The following is a 20,969-nucleotide window of genomic DNA, read 5'->3' on the forward strand; positions in this document are numbered from 1 at the left end:
CCAAGAGATATTTCTCCCGGTTTTTTTCCCGAAACCTCACTCCTCAGGCAGGGAGCAGCAGCTCCACTCGCTTGATGTCCGTAGGGCTCTCGCGTTTTACGTGGAGAGGACCAAGCCCTTCCGCAAATCCCCCCAGCTTTTTGTAGCAGTAGCGGACCGCATGAAAGGGCTTCCTATCTCCTCCCAGAGGCTATCCTCTTGGGTAACGTCCTGCATCAGGACCTGCTATGACTTGGCCCACGTCCCTACGGGCCGTGTGACTGCGCATTCTACCAGGGCGCAGGCGTCGTCGCTGGCTTTCCTCGCCCGTGTGCCCATCCAGGAGATCTGTCGGGCAGCGACCTGGTCATCGGTCCACACCTTTGCTTCCCACTACGCCCTGGTCCAGCAGTCTAGAGAGGATGCGGCCTTCGGATCTGCTGTGCTCCATGCCGCGACTTCTCACTCCGACCCCACCGCCTAGGTATGGCTTGGGATTCACCTAACTGGAATGGATGTGAGCAATCACTCGAAGAAGAAAAGACGGTTACTCACCTTTGTAACTGTTGTTCTTCGAGATGTGTTGCTCACATCCATTCCACACCCGCCCTCCTTCCCCACTGTCGGAGTCGCCGGCAAGAAGGAACTGAGGAGCGGGTGGGCCGGCAGGGATATATATTGGGCGCCATGGCGGCGCCACTCCAGGGGGCGACCTGCCGGCCCACTGGAGTTGCTAGGGTAAAAAGTTTCCGACGAACGTGCACGCGCGGCGCGCACACCTAACTGGAATGGATGTGAGCAACACATCTCGAAGAACAACAGTTACAAAGGTGAGTAACCGTCTTTTCCCTCTGCAGGTGAAGAAATAGCTGTAGTGAGGGGGGGAAGAGAGACGGGACACTGAGTACACTGCTCACAAGCTCCCTTTGTTTCTGTAGATCCCGAGAGGTCCTTTGCAACCATGAAGGGTGCAGAGCTATATCTAGAAGCTTGCAAACTGGTGGGGGTGGTGCCTGTCTCTTACTTCCTTCGGAACATGGAGGAGCCTTACATGAACCTGAACCATCATGGTCTAGGACCCCAGGGTGCCAAAGCCATTGCCATCGCACTGGTGGTGAGTACCTGATCAAGGATGGAAGAAGTGGTGTCAACTCAAAGCCAACAGGCATACTGGGCCTCTCCAAATTTTGGAGGCTATTATTTAGTGGGGGGGAGGGGTGGGTAAATCTACTTTATCCTTGTAGGAACCCTGAGAAACCCCACCATTTCTAACCCTCTGCACAGAACATAAGAACCACCATACTGGGTCAGACCAATGGTCCATCTAGCCCAGTATCCTGTCTTCCTACAGTGGCCAATGTCAGGTGTGTCAGAGGGAATAAACAGAACAGGCAATCATCAAGTGATCCATCCCCTGTCATCCATTCCCAGCTTCTGGCAATCAGAGGCTAGAGACACTCAGAGCATGGTATTGCATTTCTGACCATCCTCGCTAATAGCTATTGATGGACCTATCCTCCATGAACTTATCTAGGTCTTTTTTGAACCTGTTATAGTTTTGGCCTTTACAACATCCCCTGGCAATGAGTTCCATAGGTTGACTATGCATTGTGTAGAGAAGTGCTTTCTGTTGTTTGTTTTAAACCAGCTGCCTATTAATTTCATTGGGTGACCCCTGAAATTTCTTGTGTTATATGAAGGAGTAAATAACATTTTTTTATTCACTTTCTCCACAACAGTCAAGATTTTATAGACCTCTATCATATCCTCTCTTAGTCATCTTTTTTCCAAGCTGAAAAGTCCCAGTCTTTTTAATCTCTCCCCCTATGGAAGCTGTTCCATAATCCTAATCATTTTTCTTGCCCTTCTCTGTACCTTTTCAAATTCTAACATATATTTTTGAGATAGGACAACCAGATCTGCATGCACTATTCAAGATGTGAGCTTACCATGGATTTATATAATGGCATTATGATGTTTTCTGTCTTATCATCTATCCCTTTCCTAATGGTTACTAACATTATGTTAACTTTTTTGACTGCTGCTGAATTTTGAGCAGATGTTTTCAAAGAACTATCCACAATGACTTCAAGATCTCTTTCTTGAGTGGTAATTGCTAATTTTTAGAGCCCAACATTTTGTATTATGTTTTCCAATGTGCATTACTTTGTATTTATCAACAATGAATTTCATCTGCCATTTTGTTCCCCAGTTATCCAGTTTTGTGAGATCCCTTTGTAGCTCTGCTTTAGGCTTAATTATCTTGAGTAATTTTGTACCATCTGCAAATTTTGCCACCTCACAGTTTACCCCTTTTTCCAGATCATTTATAAATATGTTGAACAGTACTGGTCCCAGTACAGGCCCCTGGAGGACACCACTACTTACCTCTCTCCATTCTGAAAACTGACCATTTATTCCTACCATTTGTTTCCTATCTTTAACCAGTTACTGATCCATTAGAGGACCTTCCCTCTTATCCCATGGCATCTTACTGTGCTTAAGAGCCTTTGGTGAGGGACCTTGTCAAAGGCTTTCTGAAAGTCTAAGTACACTATATCCACTGGATAACCCTTGTCTACATGTTTGCTGACCCCCTCAAAGAATTCTAAAAGATTGATGAGGCATGATTTCCCTTTACAAAACCATGTTGACTCTTCCCCAACAAATCATGTTCATCTGTGTGTCTGATCATTCTGTTCTTTACTATAGTTTCAACCATTTTTCCTGGTATAGAAGTTAGGCTTATTGCCTGTAATTGCCAGGATCACCTCTGGAGCCTTTTTTAAAAAATCGGTGTGCCATTAGCTATCCTTCAGTCATCTGGTACAGAACCCAATTTAAATGATAGGTTACATATCACAGTTAAAGCAGCAAAGAGTCCTGTGGCACCTTATAGACTAACAGACGTTTTGGAGCATGAGCTTTCGTGGGTGAATACCCACTTCGTCAGATGCATGCATATCACAGTTAGTAGTTCTGAAATTTCATATCTGAGTTCCTTCGGAACTCTTGGATGAATACCATCTGGCCCTGATGACTTATTAATTTATCAGTTTAATTTATCAAAGCTGTTGCAGCCACTAACCTTCCAACCAAAAGAAGGAACCTCTTTGCAGACTGTAGAAGGGTTCTACAAGCCCCTGCAGGACCTGATTTTCAGCACATCTACCCCTTACAGGCCCAGGGAGTAAGACAGCAAGATTGATACCCTAAGTCTGTTTCTCTGCTAATCACTGCGCAGGCCCAGGGAGTCTAAGACTGAGACTGGGAATTGAACCTGGTTCTCCCATAATAGCAGTGCAGAGTATGAGTCACTTGGAAGCTACACCACTTAACCAAGTCTCTTTCATGTCCCAATACCCTCAGCCCTTTTTCACTGACCACAGTTATGTTAGGCACAGTTCCTGCCTTATATGGGAGGTATACAGGGACTGTGTAAATTACACCAGGGACACTGCCCATTTCACTACTGTTCCAGCAATTCTCTGTCTCTCTCTCTCTTGTTTGGGCTGTTTTAGTCCAACACAACCATCACTCATCTGGAGCTGGAAGATAACTGGATCCTGGCTGAAGGAGTCACGTGTCTGGTACAGATGCTGCGAGAGAACTGCTACATTCAAGAACTGGTATTCAATTTTCCTCCTAGTTCTAACACATAGGAACATGGCAACATAGGAGACATACAAGCTCCCACCATTAGTCATCTCATCCAGTATCCTTCCTTATTGGGTCAGACCACTGATCTTTCAGGTCTCGTATCCCTACCTTGTGCTATACCAAATCATACACTGCATTTTTAATATAAAACAATAGGATCTGCCTCAGATTTTCTGCACAAAATATCTGAGAAAATTTTGAATTTTCTGAGTTTCAAGAAAATCAGTTAATTAATTTCCAAGTTCTAATTGCCTCCTCACACAAAAATTCACATTATGAATGTCATAATTTTTGTGCCCCTCTAGTTTAAAAAGTACAAGCCGCAGAAAAGCAAAATAGTGAGAGCATGATGGGCTCATCAGAGCTATGGAATTATTTAGTTAATTTACAGAAACACACAAAATGATTACCTTCTTTCACATAAACATAGCCAATGGAGAAAATGTTCTGTATCGGAGACTTTCATGCTCCAACAGGGTATGTGGAAGCCCTTCTGAACAGATTAAGAGAGGAATACAAAATTACTTTTTTATATATGGCCTGAGTAATATTTCCTGTATCCAAAAATTGGGGGCATATGGAATGGATTTTTTAAGGCCTTGGGCTTTGTGTTGTGTCGAAGAAGATATTTGACAAAGTAACTGCTGGTTCATTGAAGAACAAGACCCCAGTGAAGTTGTTGGCTCTGGAGTTTTGCTCCTATTATGAAGGAGTTGAGGTTGCACATACAAGTATCAAAAAAGAAGGAAACCTCTGGTTTTAATTACTGTCTTGGAGTGACCCTGCCTGACTAGTGCCTCTGTCCTGCTGGTCTTGGATTTTCTTGGACTTTCTTGCACATTCAGCCACAAACAACACTAAAAGCAGCTCCATTCTGGGGGGATGTTTCCTTTCATATGCTTGATACTTCCCTTTCAGAACATCTCCAATAACCACATAGGCACAGAAGGAGCGGAAGCCATCTCCAGGATGTTCCTGGATAATATTTCTAGTCTCCGGGCTGTTCAGCTCTCAGGTGGGGTAGGAGTTTGATATGATAATATTTTCACTTCTATAGCTCTTCTCATCCTGAAAGCATATTATAGACCATGGGCCAGATTCTGCTTTCATGTATATGTACTCTAGTGTAAATCCAGAGTAACTGCATTGAAGTCTAGATTCATACTTATATTTATACCAAGATAAGCAGGGCTGGCTCCAGGCACCAGCCAACCAAGCATGTGCTTGGGGCAGCACCTTGAGGCGGGGCGACGCTTGGGTTTTTTTTTTTTTAGTTTGGCGGGGGAGCGCTGGAGGGGTTTTTTTGTTTGTTTTTGTTTCGGCAGCGCTTGGGAGGCAGGGCTTCGGGCGGCATTGCGCTTGGGGGGGTGGGGGCTTCGGGCAGCACAGCGTTGGGGGGGGTTCGGCGGCACGGCGCTCGCAGGGTTGGGGGGTGTTACAGCGGGGAGGTGCTCAAAAAGTTAGAGCCAGCCCTGAAAATAAGGATCTGGCCCTGTATACATAGAGCACCTCTAAACTACAGCCACCTCTGAACAATTTAGGTATGGCCCTCAGCTAGGCAATGTCTGAGTGCTCTGTGGGTCCTAAGACAACACTAGTAAGAAGGTCTAAAGAAGAGAAAGTGGGAGAGGTAACCTCTTTTAGCCCTATTTGTTCTTCATCATTGTGGGATACCATTCCAGCCAGCCCAGGAGGTACTCCCAGACATAGTGTAATGTCATAAAGGAGACCTTTGGGTTCTGTTAACACATGCTTCTCCTCTGCAGGAAACAACTTTAGGGAGGAAACTGCACAGTACTTTGCCGAGGCACTATTGGTGAGTAACTTGCCATGCAGGGAGGAAGTGGAAGGGAGAGTGGGCCTGGCAGGAAGCAGGTTTCTGCACAGAACCATTCACAGTCCTATATGTATTAAGGGTAAGGCTGCAAAACTTTCATGGAGGTCATGGAAGTCACCGATTCCGTGACAGTCCAGGACCTCCTTGACTTCTGCAGCGGTCAGTACAGCTGACCCCAGGGCTGTCTGAGCAGCTGGGGCAGCCCCAGGGTCAGCTGCACTGGCCACTGTTCAGGTGACCCCAGGCTGGTCCCGGGCGCTGCCCCGGAGCAGCTGTCCAGGAACAGAAGTGGTGCCCTGGGCTGCTCCCTCCTCCCCCCACCTAGCATCAGTGGCAGCAGGACCCCAGGCAGCGGCAGAGCCCTGGGCCACCCCCTCCCCAGCAGCAGGGTTGGCGGAGTCCTGGAACACCTCACCCCCAGCAGCAGCAGGGCCCCAAGCTGCCCTCCCCCAGAAACAGCATCAGCAGGGCCCGAGGCTGTCTCACCCCAGCAGCAGCATGACCCCAGAGCACCCCCCATCCGCCGGAGCAGCATCATCTCCTGAAACCTCCCCCGCAGCAGCAGCATCCGCGGGAGCACCTCCCCTCCCCAGCACCTAAGATTTAGTTAGGGATATTTTTAGTAAAAATCATGGACAGGTCACAAGCCATGACTTTTTGGTTACTGCCCATGACCTGTCCATGACTTTTACTAAAAAATATCTGTGACAAAATTGTAGCCTTAATTAAGGGCTCTCCCCATTTTAAAGCCCTTACTTACTTGGTTTGATTCCCACCTACTAGTGCCCACATGATTTCCTGACATAATTCCGATGAATGCTTGTCACTCACTTTAGAAAGGAGACAGGTGAGGAGAACATGGAGAAGTGTGTACCAGGTTAATGTGTTCTCAGGACCTCTCTTGGGGTCTGGCTTGGAGATAAACCTCTGGAGTGCGTAACAGGAATACAGAAGGGGATTTTTGGGATGCAAAGCTTTTAGGAAACGTAAGTGGTCTGATTTAAATCACTTTGAAAGTCACAAGTGAAAAGAAGCTTAGTGCCTTTCTCAGTTTAGTCTCTATCACAAAAACCATTACACAATTTGGCATCACTGGACGTTTCTGCCCAGGATCTGAATTTGTAACACAAAGTGCTATAGGTCAGGAATGAGGCGCATTGGTAGAGGGGGAATATGGGGACCAAACTGGAATAGCAAGGTGTGCTGCTGAACAGGACTGGGTCCATAAACAGAATGTGAGAGTGAGGTTTGAATAGCATTTGTTATTACTGTGCCTAGCTGCATAAAGTCCTTTTGACTACTTTGTTTCATGAGAAGAAAATACAATGTTAAAAGACTGACAAACCTGCTTTGTTCTGGGAATCATAATCCTCTATCTCTGTGCTGACAAACTGCTGTGCACTTGAATAGCTGAGAGCCTATATTTCATTTTCTTCTGGGGTCTTAGGATGGCAGCTGACTGCAGCTGGATGGAAGATCTGATTCTCTCTGCATCATTTCTCTCCATAGGGCAATTACCGAGTGAAGGAGCTGGACCTCAGCCACAATGAGTTCTCTGAGAAGGGAGGAGAGCATCTGGGACAGATGTTAGGTAACTGCACTCATTACTTCCACAGAGCCAGCTGGGCAGTCAGTACAGGCATCCTTTCCCTTAGAGACCTCTGGGGGCCAGCCCTGATGCAGAAGTGAATCCACCACTTTTCTTACATTTTACAGCAAGAAGGCTGTGGGGCCTGATGGCTACTGTAAAGGACTGGGAGCTAGGGCTTTAACCCTCCTGGCTGAGCCACTGATTCACCCTTAATTCCATATTACTTTGGGTGACTCTCTCACAGGGCCGGCTCCAGGTTTTCTGCTGCCTCAAGTGACGAAAAAAAAAAAAAAAAAAAAGCCAATCGGTAGCACTTTAGTCGGCAGCAACTCAATCGCGCCGCTCCATTCTTTGGTGGCAGTTCGGCATCAGGTCCTTCACTCCCTCTCTTCTCTTTGGCATCACTTTAGTGGCAGCTGAAAGAGGAAGAGAGGGACTGAGAGACTCCCCACTAAATTCCAGCAGAAGACCCAGACATGCTGCCCCAATGGCAGATGGACAGCCGCCCCTTTGTATTGACCGCCCCAAAGACCTGCTTCCTTAACTGGTGCCTGGAGCTGGCCCTGCTCTCTCAACATCCTTGGGGCTGAGACTTCTCAATCTGCCAAAATCCAAATCTCAAGTGCTAATAGTGTCACAGGGAAAGATCTTTACAAATCTCTCTCTTTCTCTTAGCATTTCTGCCTATCTGTCACAGTGGCCCCTTGGCAGCAAATGTATGCTTTTTAACCACACAGTGCTCCCTTAAACTATACCGAAATCCTTTCTTTGGTCCAAATAACACTTTCATTTTCCTGATTCAGTGTTTCCAACATCATGGATTTACTATTAGGATCAGCTCAGGTCTTTAGAAGACCAATAAATTCAATCCTGTGATGAGTGAGAAGGGACTGTGTTTGCGCCTTAGTTAATCCAGTGGGAAAATGGGGTCTAAAGATAAACAGGAGCCCTCACAGAGCAAGCAGAGCCTGTGTCTGAGCCCAGCTCTCCCATGGAAATAAATGTCCTTCCTTCCAGCTCCACTGAGGCACAAAATGAAAAGATCTTTGCAAAACCATTTTTATAGATTTTTTTTAAGTTGGATAAACCTGCCAGCTGCTGGGATCCAAACTGCTGTCCATGGAGAATCATCATAAAATCAGACAGCAACTGTTGGCAGCCAGCTTCTCACCCCAATCAGAGGTCATTTCCCAATACTGTAGCAGGACTCCTCTCTCACTAATGGATTCACACACAGCACTAAAGGATTCACACACATCCTACCTGAGTAAAATTGCTACCATGTGCCATGCTTTGCAGCTGGACTGGCACAGGCACACATACAGCTGTGTATATCTGACACAAAGGGTTGAATTTCTATTTGATAGCTAATCAGCTGCAGGCAGAGTGTGTCTTGCTTTTGTGTGTGTTCAGGAGGGATAATCCCACCCATCTGTTACAGAAAGTGAGCGTCCACTAGTATTAACCATCTCCCTTCCCTCACCTATCCAGTGTAACATGTTCTTTGCATAAGCCAGAGAAACTGTGTTCTTCTGCCTCCTCGATCTGAAAATTACACCTCCAGCTCGAAGTGGAGTCGTATCCTGCATCACCAACATATTCTCTGCTCTTCAGATTCTCTGGTGAGCACGGAGACTCTGGCTAGAGTTAAAACAGAGGCAGGTTTCACCTTCTGCAAGTCAGTTCATGTTGTTGATGGACCTGTAGCAACCCTTTTTTCTTGGTCTCTTAGCAATTGTTTGGTGGAGGAATCTGGGCTCTGGAACTTAAGCTGCTCTTCAGTGGCATCTCTGCTTTTCTGATCAGGTTGATAGCCCTCAGAATGTTGCTGGGCCTGCCCTGCTCCAAAAAGCATCTGGAGCATAAGCTATTTCATGCTCTCCCCTTGTACAGAGCACTCTTGGGCCTCACAGGACCAGCTACCAACTCAGAGAGCTCCACTACACACTGTCACAGCTCAGGGCAACTGCACCTGTATTTCCCCTCAGCAGGCCAACAAGGGCACCCTCTCTCAGGCCTCCAGCTCCCCAACTGTTGTCTTTCCTGTATCTCACTCCATTCTGACTGAGCTACTTCTGGGTGCAAACAGGCTGCCCAAGCACGCTTGCTTGATTTCTCTTCAGAGATGGTTAATGGTGTGACTGCTCACAGCTACAAGTTACCATACAGTTCTTTCTGAGCAAATCTATTTGATTCTTAAGGTCAAAGAATGACAGAGAAAACATTAAAAACAATAAAAGAACCTACACACATGCTAATAATTTTATCAGAGATCACCCCAACCCTTACATGGCCTCTGGCAGGAGCAATCCTTCAATCTCCACCAGGGGTTTTCTTGTGGTTTCAAATTCATCACAGCTTCAGCTCAGAACAAACACACTCATAACATGTTTAATCCACCCTTTATACAGTTCAGGGGTCTTTGATCAGGAATTTCCAGGAGCAGGTAATTAGTAGACAATGGGTTTTCCTCCCTGGACAGGGCTCAAAAGGGTGGATTCCAAGTAGGTCATTTGCATTCCCCTTAATCCCAGGTACTTCTTAGGAAATCCACTCTACCCGTATTATTCCAAAAAGCCCTTTGAAGTTCCTAATCCCTTCCATAGAGGGCATTAGTCAGTCTCCTTAGAGCAGTTACAGACAATTCCCCACTAACACATACACAGCTGCATATTTAATACAATGGACCACAAAGGTATTGAATCTAATTTAATAAGGTTTAACTTAAATAAATAAAGTTCATTCATGACATTGCAGGAAATTGTCAGTCTGTCACACACACCTTACAAGAGGAGTATTTGGTGCTCAGGCCACTATCAGATTCCTACTGGAGGAAGGGGCAGTGGTCCCTGGTATCACTATCATGTATCAGTGATGAGGGTGTTATTAGTGGGGACGGCAGCAGTACTGTTCAGTGTGGAATCAATACGGAGGGTAGCAGCAGCAGGTTGTTTCTCTAACATAGGATGTGTTATTATTCCTTTAAGATCCCTAATAGTGTCTGTACCCTGTTTCTGCAGTCTGTGTCTAGTGCAGGGGTCGGCAACCTTTCAGAAGTGCTGTGCCGAGTCTTCATTTATTCACTCTAATTTAAGGTTTTGCATGCCAGTAATACATTTTAATGTTTTCAGAAGGTTTCTTTCTATACATCTGTAATATATAACTAAACTATTGTTGTATGTAAAGTAGATAAGGTTTTTAAAATGTTTAAGAAGCTTCATTTAAAATTAACTTAAAATGCAGAGCCCCATGGACTGGTGGCCAGGACCCAGGCAGTGTGAGTGCCACTGAAAATCAGCTTGCGTGCCTCCTTCGGCACACGTGCCATAGGTTGCCTACCCCTGGTCTAGTGTTTTGGGAGATGGGGAAATGGAGAGTCTTTTGTATGAATATATTTGCATGTATTTGTACATGTATCTGTATGCAGCTCAGTGTGTAGTAACTGTAAGTGTGTGCGGGTGTGGTTGAGAGAGGGACTGTATGAGTCTGTCTGTGAGCATGCTTACCGTGTGTGTCTAGCCATATTATTTATCTATCTGTGTTCATTTGTAGCACGTATTGTATGGTGTGCAGGGCTGGCTCCAGGCACCAGCACAGCAAGCAGGTGCTTGGGGCGGCCAACGGAAAGATGTGGCACGTCCAGGTCTTCAACAGCAATTCGGCAGCGGGTCCCTCAGTCCCTCTTGGAGACAAGGACCTGCCACCGAATTGCTGCCAATCGCCTTTTTTTTTTTTTTTTGCCGCTTGTGGTCCATTGTATTTGCCGCTTGGGGCAGCAAAAAATGCTGGAGCCAGCCCTGATGGTATGTGCCTGGGATTACCTCATGTCTCCCCACTCCTTCAATAACATGAATCTCTAGTGCCTTTTAAAATGCATTTCTGTTCATTCTCCTTCTTCAGCTAACATCTCTTTTCCTCTTCCTCAGCCAACAATGAAGCACTGGAGTTTCTGAACCTGAGCTGGAACCACTTGCGGATGAAGGGGGCTGTGGCATTGGGCGCTGGTCTCAGAGTAAGTCTCCCTCCTGAACAGCGATACACCTGACCCTGATTGTTAGCTGAGCTTGGAAGGTTGGCATGTCCTGGCTGAAGCACTGGTTTGCCCTTGTTCTGCTAATGGTTCTTTTATATCATCACTAGCCATTCAACTTCCTGTGTTTGCCAATAACCTATGCCCCTCTAATTTTACAGAGGGGTCAACTTTAGGCAACACTCAAAACCTAGCAACAGAGAAACAACAGATACTCCCATCCATACCCTCCTCTGACAAAGGTGTCTTCTCCCATGACACATACTCCCAATGACCCCTCATTTAGGCTTCTCATCTGTCAAGCTTTAGTTTACTTTAGATTAATCTGCTTCAGAGATCCCTCTTTGGGCAGAGGCACAGATTCGCCTCCCTACCCACGCTCTCAAACATCACCCATCCCTGAGCCAAAGTCTGTCTGATGATGACGTAATGGCTAACATGATTCATGAAAAACTATTCAGGCACAGCACCTCCCTTTCCAGTGTACTGCTTCATGGGTGCTGCTTGGCCTTTTCATAATCACCTATTTTCAGAATAGCATGTAAAAGACAACGCACTCTAGCATAAAGGGCACCCCTGAGAGAAAGCCTTTAGTGGGGAGTTTCCGCTGGTAATAATAGAGCAGTGCTGAGAGGAAGCTCACATCACTGAAGTCTGGGCTGGATTTGGTAGCTCACACAAATGTAGTCCTAGAGGGCACTGACCATCAGTGCTGGGAGGAAGTTCACACCAGTGGGCTGTGGGCTGGCCCTGGTTAGCTCACACAGTGCAGTCCCACTCAGCACTGCTGGGAAGAATTTTGTATCACTGTGCTCAGGGCTGGCACTAGTAGGTCACATCTGTGAGGAAACTCACACTGCTGGAGCCCCAGCTGGCATTTGCTAGGTTCTGCTGTGAGGCCACTGACATAGGTGGAATTCTATCTGGCAAAGACAACAGTGAAGAAGCAGGCAGAGGTCTTAAGTCCCCAGTTGGTTCACTGCCTCAGTCATGAAAGGAGGCTTAGTAGTAATAAGCTCGATAGTATTCATCACCATGCAATTTTGACAGGTTTCCACGCCCCTTTTAGGGCTTATGTCCCACCTTCCCACCCCCCGTTTCCGTTGGCGCCGACGTGTGGCGCCGACGACCATTTTGAAAAAGTGTGTGTGTGTGTGTGTTTGACTAGGGGAAGTGTTGTGTATGTTTGTGCTTGGTGACATGAAGAGAAAAAGGTTGAAAGAAGAGTGTGAAGAGGAAAAAAGAGAGTCTGAGTAAGGTTTAGAGAAAAAAAGGAAATTTGAAAGAAGAGAGGTAAGTTATTGAAGAAAAGAGGTTGGTTATGAAAGAATAGAAAGATAGAACTTTTTAAAAAAAGGAAATATTTGTTTTTGAAGGGTTAGTTAGTTTGAAAGAAGAGAGATTTTTAGTGAGTTTGAGTAAGGCGAGAGGATGGTAAAGGCTTAGTTTGGTAGGCAAGTAAAGAATAGAAATTTTTGAGATAAATGTAAAAGGTGTATTAAATATCAGGGTGGGATAAGAGAAAAGTTAAATAATATTGAAAACTAGGTTTATAAAGGGAATTTACTAAGGCAAAACCTGTTTGGTAAGCACAGGATAAAAAAGCATTGAAACTATTCAATACCAATGTAGGTTAAGAAAAAAGCATTCAAAAACATTAAAAACTAGGTTTAAAAAGGGAATTTACTACGGCAGAGCCTGTTTGGTAAGCACAGGGTAAAAAAAGTGAATAAGAAAGCATTGAAACTATTCAATACCAGTGTAGATGAAAAAAAAAGAGAACAGCCCCCTTTGCAACGGGCAAAGATAGACAGCACATGATGGAATCAAAAAAAAGAGAGAGAGAAAACAACATTGGCGCCAAACTGTGGCGCCGACGGCCATTTTGAAAAAGTATGTGTGTGTGTGTGTTTGACTAGGGGAGGTGTTGTGTGTGTATGTGCTTGTGTACATGGAGAGAAAAAGGTTGAAAGAAGAGTGTAAAGGGAAAAAAGAAAGTTTGAGTAAGGTTTAGCGGAAAAAAAGGAAATTTGAAAGAAGAGGTAAGTTATTGAAGAAAAGAGGCCGGTTACGAAAGAATAGAAAGATAGAACTTTTTAAAAAAAGGAAATATTTGTTTTTGAAGGGCCAGTTTAAGAAAAAAGTTAAATAATATTGACAACTAGGTTGAAAAAGGGAAAGGCAAAACCTGTTTGGGAGGCCCAGGGTAAAAAAAGTGAATAAAAAGGCATTGAAACTATTGAATACCAATATAGGTTAAGCAAAAAGCATTACAAACATTAAAAACTAGGTTTAAAAGGGGAAATTTACTAAGGCAAAACCTGTTTAGTAAGCACATGGCCAAAAACTATAAAGGGGGTACTAAGAAAAAAGCATTTAAAATGATTAAAAACTAGGTTTAAAAAGGGAATTGACTGAGGCAAAGCCTGTTTGGTAAGCACGGGGTAAAAAAGTGAGTAAAAAAGCATTGAAACTATTCAATACCAGGGTAGGTTAAGAAAAAAAGAGAGGTTAAAAAAAAGAACAGGACAAGAAAAAAAAAGAGCAAAGAGCAAAAATAGAGAGCACATGGTGGAATCTGAATGAGACAGAGAGAGAAGCAGGCAAAGTCTGTTTAGTAAGCACAGGGTAAAAAAGTGAACAGAATCAGGGTAGGTTAAAAGAAAGAACAAGACAAGAAAAGGGAAAAGAGAGCCCCTTTTGCAAAGGGCAAAGATAGACAGCACATGGTTGAGTCAGAGAGAGAGAGAGAGAGAGAGAATTCTCACCTTTTACTTCTTTCTGTAGAATGAGGCAACTTTTCTGGTTCAGACCCTCTCAGACTTGTTATCACCGCCTTTGGATCGGCCCAATCAGAGGTGGTTTTACAGCAGCGTCATAGAATTCATTTTCCGGAACCAATCCTAGAGTTCCAAGATTTTAAACAAGAGCCAACTCCCTCCTTTTCCCCCCTCCCCTCCCTTTTAGCTGTTTTATTCTTATCTAAAGAAACAGACCCCCCCAGCATTTTCCCGCCATGTAGCCCTTTTACAGAGGGGTTTTTATAAAAGTTAAATCCATAAGCTTTTAGTAACACACCATTTTTTAAAGTTTTCCCCTAGGTTTTAAACTAACAGGGTTTGTTTCTTTTTTTTAGTAAAAACAATGTGAAGCTGCAGCAAAGCTCCTGTTAGCAAAGCAGCCTCTGTGAATCAGTGGATCACAGAGAAGGACTTTGCTTTTTTTCCTGCTTTTTAACAAACACAGGCTAAAGTTACATTAAGTTTTGCAAAGGGATAATGGCTTAAAAAGACAAATCTAAGACACATCCCTTTTATATTTGTGTTGTAATAAAAAATTATGCAGAAGCACCCTAGGCTTAAAACCCCAGGTTTTTAGTAACAGACAGTTTATAAACCCTTTATTTTGTAAACCACTGGATTAGAGAGAAGATTGCTTCTTTCCTCACTTTTTAACAAACAGAAGTGAAAGTCTTGTAAAGGTATAAACACTTGAAAAGACATATCTAAATGAAGACACCTTTTTTTTAATTAGCCCCCTTGGCATAAGTGTTTCAATGAAAGAGTGGGCAGAGGGATTTTTATAAAAAAAGTTAAAACCATAAGCTTTTAGTAACAAACAATTTTTTAAAGTTTTCCCCTAGGTTTTAAACTAACAGAGGTTATTTTTTAGTAAAAACAATGTGAAACTGCAGCAAAGCCCCTGTTAGCAAAGCAGCCTCTGTGAGTCAGTGGATCAGAGATAAGAAGGCTGCTTCTTTCCCAAACTTTTTAACAAACACAAGTTACAATTACATTAAGTTTTACAAAGGGATAATGACTCGAAAAGACAAACCTAAGACACAACCCTTTTGTATGTGTTGTAATAAAAAAGGAGCAGGCAGAAGCATCCTAGGCTTAAAACCCCAGGTTTTTAGTAACAGACGGTTTATATTCCCCTTATTTTGTAAACCATTGGATTAGAGAAAAGAAGATTGCTTCTTTCCCCATTTAACAACAAAGAGAGGTAAAAGACATGCCAAAATGAAGGCACAGTCCTTTGGTATAGGTGTTTTGTTAAAAAAAGTGCATGCACAAACAGTCTAGGATTATAAAAGTAATGTATAGTGACAAAAAAAAGTTTTTTTCCCTAGGTTTTAGACTAGCACTGCTTATTTTTCAGTAAAAACTGTGAAGCTGCAGCAGAGCCCTGCTCTGCTCTTATCTAAACAACCAGGACCCTGTAACAGAAGCTGAAGAACACATACTATAAACCATTTTAAAACGTGTTTTTGAAGTAATGTCTAAAACCCCCTCTTTTTAACGTATTAAATAAACGCATGAAATAACAAATTTACTTGAAGACACATTTCTTTATTTGTAGGGGTGTTTCAATTAAAAAAAAAAGAGCATGCAGAAGCATCCCAGACCTAAACCCACAAAACCCTTACTAAGAAAAAGTCCCCCCTCCCAAGGTTTTTAGTGTGAACCACTTGAAACAGCCTTTTGAAGGTAGTGGATTAGAAAAGAAGACCCCTTTGAAAAACAGGCTACCTGAAGACACTTTTTTTTTTTTTTTTTTTTTGGTATTTAGCCCCCTTGGCATAAGTGTTTCATTAAAATGTAAAAGAGCAGGCAGAAGCGCCCCAGATTTATAGTAACAGGCGGTTTATATTACCCCTTATTTTGTTAACCATTGGATCAGAGAGAAGAAGATTGCTTCTTTACCTGCTTTTTAACAAAGAGAGGTGAAAGGCTTGGAAAGGAATAAACAGTTGAAAAGACAAGCCTACCTGAAGACCCATAACCTTCATTTAGCCCCTTAGGCATAGGTGTTTCAATAACATGCAAGTCCGCAGAAACAACCCAGGCTTAAAAACACAGAACGTTTTTCCCCTAGGTTTAGGCTAGCACTGGTCATTTTTTAGTAAAGACAGCAGGCTTTTGCAGCAGAGCAGCTGTCAGCAAAAACAGCCTCTGTAAACCAGTAGATCAGAGATAAGAAGGCTGCTTCTTTGCCTGTTTTTTAACACATACAAGTGAAAGTTATATTAAGTTTTGTAGAGGACAACACTTTTTTTAGTAAAAACAATGTGAAACTGCAGCAAAGCACCTGTTAGCAAAGCAGCCTCTGTGAGTCAGTGGATCAGAGATAAGAAGGCTGCTTCTTTCCCAAACTTTTTAACAAACACAAGTTACAATTACATTAAGTTTTGCAAAGGCATAATGACTCGAAAAGACAAACCTAAGACACAACCCTTTTGTATGTGTTGTAATAAAAAATTATGCAGAAGCACCCTAGGTTTAAAACCCCAGGTTTTTAGTAAGACGGTTTAAAGTCCCCTTATTTTGTAAGCCAGTGGATTAGAGAGAAGAAGATTGCTTCTTTCCCCACTTTTTAACAAAGAGAGGTGAAAGGCTTTTAAGGGAATAAACCCTTGAAAAGACATGCCTAAATGAAGACACATTTCTTTATTTACCCCCCTTGACACAAGTGTTTCAGTAAAAAAGAGCAGGCAGAAGCACCCCAGGTTTTTAGTAACAAACAGTTTATAAACCCCTTATTTTGTAAACCAGTGGATTAGAGAGAAGAAGATTGCTTCTTTCCCTACTTTTTAACAAAGAGAGGTAAAAGACATGCCAAAATGAAGGCACTGTACTTTGGTAAAGGTGTTTTAATAAAAAAAGAGCATGCACAAACAGTCTAGGGTTATAAAAGTAATGTATAGTGACAAAAAAAAGTTTTTTTCCCCTAGGTTTTAGACTAGCACTGCTTATTTTTTAGTAAAAACTGAAGCTGCAGCAGAGCCCTGTTCTGCTCTTGTCTAAACAACCAGGACCCTGTAACAAAAGCTGAACAACACATACTATAAACCATTTTAAAGGAGGGCTTTAAACTAGGTTCGATGGGGACAGGTGAGCAAACCCCACAGGTAAGTGGGGAACAAGACCTGGGAGATGGGTTAGAAACAGGAGGGAGCATGGGCTATAATGGCAGAGAGAAAGGAGGGTCAGGGCAAAGCTGGGAGGCAAGATCAAACCAGTATCTTAGATGCCTATATACAAATGCAAGAAAAAGCAGTCTCTGTGAGTTAGTGGATCAGAGATAAGAAGGCGGCTTCTGACCCAAACTTTTTAACAAACACATGTTAAAGTTACATTAAGTTTTGCAAAGGATAATGACTCGAAAAGACAAACCTAAGACACAACCCTTTTGTATGTGTTGTAATAAAAAATTATGCAGAAGCACCCTAGGCTTAAAATCCCAGGTTTTTAGTAACAGACGGTTTATATTTCCCTTATTTTGTAAACCACTGGATTAGAGAGAAGATTGCTTCTTTCCCCACTTTTAACAAAGAAAGGTAAAAGACATGCCAAAATGAAGGCACAGTCCTTTGGTATAGGTGTTTTAATAAAAAAAAAGAGCATGCACAAACAGTCTAGGGTTATAAAAGTAATGTATAGTGACAAAAGAAAAATTTTTCCCCTAGGTTTTAGACTAGCACTGCTTATTTTTTAGTAAAAACTGTGAAGCTGCAGCAGAGCCCTGTTCTGCTCTTATCTAAACAACCAGGACCCTGTAACAAAAGCTGAACAGCACATACTATAAACCATTTTAAAACGTGTTTTTTGAAGTAATGTCTAAAACCTCCTCTTTTTAACGTATTAAATACATGAAATAACAAACCTACCTGAAGACACATTTCTTTATTTGTAGAGGTGTTTCAATTAAAAAAAAGAGCATGCAGAAGCACCCCTGACCTAAGCCCACAAAACCCTTACTAAGAAAAAGTCCCCGTCCCCCCCCAAGGTTTTTAGTGTGAACCACTTGAAACAGCCTTTTGAAGGTAGTGGATTAGAAAAGAAGACCCCTTTGAAAAACAGGCTACCTGAAGACACTTTATTTTTTTTTTTTTTTTTGGTATTTAGCCCCCTTGGCATAAGTGTTTCATTAAAATGTAAAAGAGCAGGCAGAAGCTCCCCAGATTTTTAGTAACAGATGGTTTATATTACCCCTTATTTTGTTAACCATTGGATCAGAGAGAAGAAGATTGCTTCTTTACCTGCTTTTTAACAAAGAGAGGTGAAAGGCTTGGAAAGGAATAAACAGTTGAAAAGACAAGCCTACCTGAAGACCCATAACCTTCATTTAGCCCCTTAGGCATAGGTGTTTCAATAACATGCAAGTCCGCAGAAACAACCCAGGCTTAAAAACACAGAAAGTTTTTCCCCTAGGTATAGGCTAGCACTGGTCATCTTTTAGTAAGGACAGCAGGCTTTTGCAGCAGAGCAGCTGTCAGCAAAAACAGCCTCTGTAAACCAGTAGATCAGAGATAAGACGGCTGCTTCTTTGCCTGTTTTTTAACACATACAAGTGGAAGTTATATTAAGTTTTGTAGAGGAATAAACACTTTAAAAGACAAGCCTATATAAAGACAGAGCCCTTTATTTAACATTTTTACATGCATGTTTTAATTAAAAAGAGGGCTTGCAGAAAACACGCCAGAGTGAAAACCACAGAACCTTAGTAACAGCTAGTTTATATCCTCCTTATTTTGTAATCCAGTGGATCAGAGAGAAGTTTATTTTCCTTCCCATATATTTGAAGCATTATGTTTTGTAAAGTTTATTATGAAAAAGCAGTGTTGCCTGAGCTGTAACAAAACAAGGCCCCTCTTAGAGATATTTTGTAGAAGTTTAGTGAACTAAAAGGCTTAAGATACTAGCCTGTTCTTTTAAAAACAGTGTTTTTAAAGTACCAAAACAACAACTGGGTAAGAATATGAAAACTGGCAATTGAGGGGAGTTTACATATGTTTTAATTAGAAAAAAAAAACAACCACTACCCAAGATTGCTTTTTAAAGGTTTACCAGAGATATGGAGCCTTCCTCACCCCCGCTCCACACACACACACACACACACTCTCTTTTCTCCTCCCCCCGCCACCCTTCCCCTTTTTTTCTTCTTTTTTTTGACTGTTTTTTAAAATCTAAACCAAGGACAAACTTTCTTTTTTTTAAAAAGCCAGGGCCACAGAGATCAGGCCATGCTGGTAAGAAAGCTGTCCTGAGTTATAGGGGGCATGTTGATAACTCTTTTAGTGAAACAGTTTTGTAGGCAGCCTGTCTGTGTAAGTTGTTATGCTTTAGCATGGGCAAACGTTTATTGTTTGAAAGCACTTTTTTACTTTATGAGGTATTATCTCCCCCCATCTTACGGCCTATCAGAAATATTAAAAACAACAAGCTAAAAGATACATTGCAGCAAGGACTGCAAAACAATAGTTACAATATTGTTGATTATTACCTTGTCTAAGGCCCTAGAGAATATATTTTGTTTTGTTTTTATAAAACACTTTTATGCAAACTGTAACCCTAGGTGATGTACAGCATTAAATAATATGAAACAGTAGACGAGAGACCTGAGACATTGTTGAAATCAGAGGGGCTATGATTAAGTCCTAATGCAGAGGGCCTTGGGGTGGAAAATGAAAAGGTACAGCCGAAGCGGAAGATGGTATGATTTAAGAGGGGTTTGGGGGCTGCTTTGCAACGGTCCATAGGGAGCCTATAACCCTCACGCACAAACACCAGGGCTGGGTGAGGTGGTTGGGCCTTTGTTAGAGGAACAGGCCATTCATGTACCTTTTGTTGTTGTTGCTTTTGACAAACCCCACATTCCTGAAACTCCTTAAAACACGCTTTACACAGTTATTTTTAACTGACATTTTATTTTACAACTCGGCCGGTTTTGTTCCCAAACACGCTCTAACTGTTAGTGTTTTTTCTGAGCAAGATTTTGTAATTTGCTGAACGAAGAAGATGTTCAACATTTTGCATTAAACATTTATCTGTCGGTTTGATGATTTCATTTAAAACGCTATTGGGGTTTTCGGCCTCTGTCACTTTGTCCACCACTTCTGCCCCTAGAGCTAAATGTTCCTGGGTTAAACAGAGGCACTGCAGTGCGTATTCCAGCATGATGATGATATTTAACACACTTTCCATACACAAAGCACTGCTAATTTCTTTAATTTTACAATTCACATCATCTAAAGACCAGTACACGCAGGCATGATGCCTCTGACCGGGGGCATCTATGGCGTACCGAGGACAATCCTCGTTTTGTTTTTCTCTCAGGCAGTGCTTGATGATTCCATGCACAGCCGCTCGCACAATTGCACGCATCGCTGTTTTATGTTTATGAACTCGCACCGGCTTAATACCGAATTTCTCCCTCAACTTTAGATAGTACAGGCCTATAGAGTAAGCGTCCCCCGCTGTTTCAGCATTCTGTGAAGCATCTGCTTTTGTGTCTGGGCAAAAACAGATCGGGCCCAAAGCACTCGGTCCTTCGGAGCTGTCGGTGTTCAAAACCTCCAAGGCCTCTGAAGAACCATCGCTCAGCTGCTGAAAAATTGACAGTAAGAAATGCGTGTAAGGCATCTTTGTACTTTTTCATAACATGATTTAAAAACCTTTTACACCATGTATCAAGAGATCCCGTCCGCGGGGCAGCTTTTAAAAACAACAGACAACACCAACTGAAATATGTCTCTGGGCAGGCTTGATCCAAAAGGCTCTAGCCAACTGAGCTTCAGTTCCTGCCAAACCACCCCTTTGAACGTTCTTACATACAACATACCTGTGCCTTGTCTCTGTACAGACCTTCGTTTGATTCGTTGGGGTTCTCCTGGCCAGGGGCAGGAGTCTCAAGCAAATCATGGCCCAGTGGTCTGGCCTCGTTTTTCTCCACTGCGTTGTTTCTGCGGGTACAGGCATCATTAGCTATCCCTGTCTCCCCGCTCCCATGACCCGTCTCAAACACTGTTTGCCACAACGGCGTGTTTGTTTCTTCGGGGCCCATGGCAGCAACCATATAATGTCTCTTCA

At 43.0% G+C, this 20,969-nt stretch overlaps 2 protein-coding genes and 3 long non-coding RNA genes across 7 annotated transcripts in view; 3 read left to right on the top strand and 2 right to left on the bottom strand.

Annotated features, from left to right (window-relative positions):
* LRRC74A (leucine rich repeat containing 74A) overlaps positions 1 to 11,325 on the top strand; it is a 29,346-nt gene extending 18,021 nt beyond the window's left edge. The window contains exons 3-8 of the mRNA XM_050955748.1: positions 918 to 1,093; positions 3,501 to 3,608; positions 4,558 to 4,654; positions 5,406 to 5,455; positions 6,986 to 7,067; positions 10,994 to 11,325. Of these exons, the coding sequence (XP_050811705.1) occupies positions 918 to 1,093; positions 3,501 to 3,608; positions 4,558 to 4,654; positions 5,406 to 5,455; positions 6,986 to 7,067; positions 10,994 to 11,112 (632 nt within the window). The 3' untranslated portion in view covers positions 11,113 to 11,325. The remainder of the gene's footprint in view (positions 1 to 917; positions 1,094 to 3,500; positions 3,609 to 4,557; positions 4,655 to 5,405; positions 5,456 to 6,985; positions 7,068 to 10,993) is intronic.
* The window catches only part of ANGEL1 (angel homolog 1), a 344,450-nt gene that overhangs the window by 34,161 nt on the left and 289,320 nt on the right, over positions 1 to 20,969 (bottom strand). The gene's annotated exons all lie outside the window — the stretch shown is intronic.
* Positions 12,122 to 18,307, top strand: LOC127052274 (uncharacterized). The gene is made up of 3 exons (XR_007774709.1): positions 12,122 to 12,272; positions 13,022 to 14,005; positions 18,211 to 18,307. It is a non-coding gene; the product is annotated as an uncharacterized LOC127052274 (long non-coding RNA).
* LOC127052273 (uncharacterized) lies at positions 13,903 to 18,211 on the bottom strand. 2 transcript variants are annotated; one of them, XR_007774708.1, is made up of 3 exons: positions 18,090 to 18,211; positions 15,869 to 16,674; positions 13,903 to 14,000 (listed from the first exon to the last, which is right to left on the bottom strand). It is a non-coding gene; the product is annotated as an uncharacterized LOC127052273 (long non-coding RNA). The 2 variants fall into 2 exon arrangements; XR_007774707.1 differs by lacking the exon at positions 13,903 to 14,000 and having other exon boundaries at positions 15,779 to 16,674.
* LOC127052275 (uncharacterized) lies at positions 16,415 to 17,664 on the top strand. Its single transcript, XR_007774710.1, has 3 exons — positions 16,415 to 16,486; positions 16,704 to 16,831; positions 17,567 to 17,664. It is a non-coding gene; the product is annotated as an uncharacterized LOC127052275 (long non-coding RNA).

This window comes from Gopherus flavomarginatus, chromosome 5, assembly GCF_025201925.1.
Source record: "Gopherus flavomarginatus isolate rGopFla2 chromosome 5, rGopFla2.mat.asm, whole genome shotgun sequence".
Lineage (NCBI taxonomy): Eukaryota > Metazoa > Chordata > Testudines > Testudinidae > Gopherus > Gopherus flavomarginatus.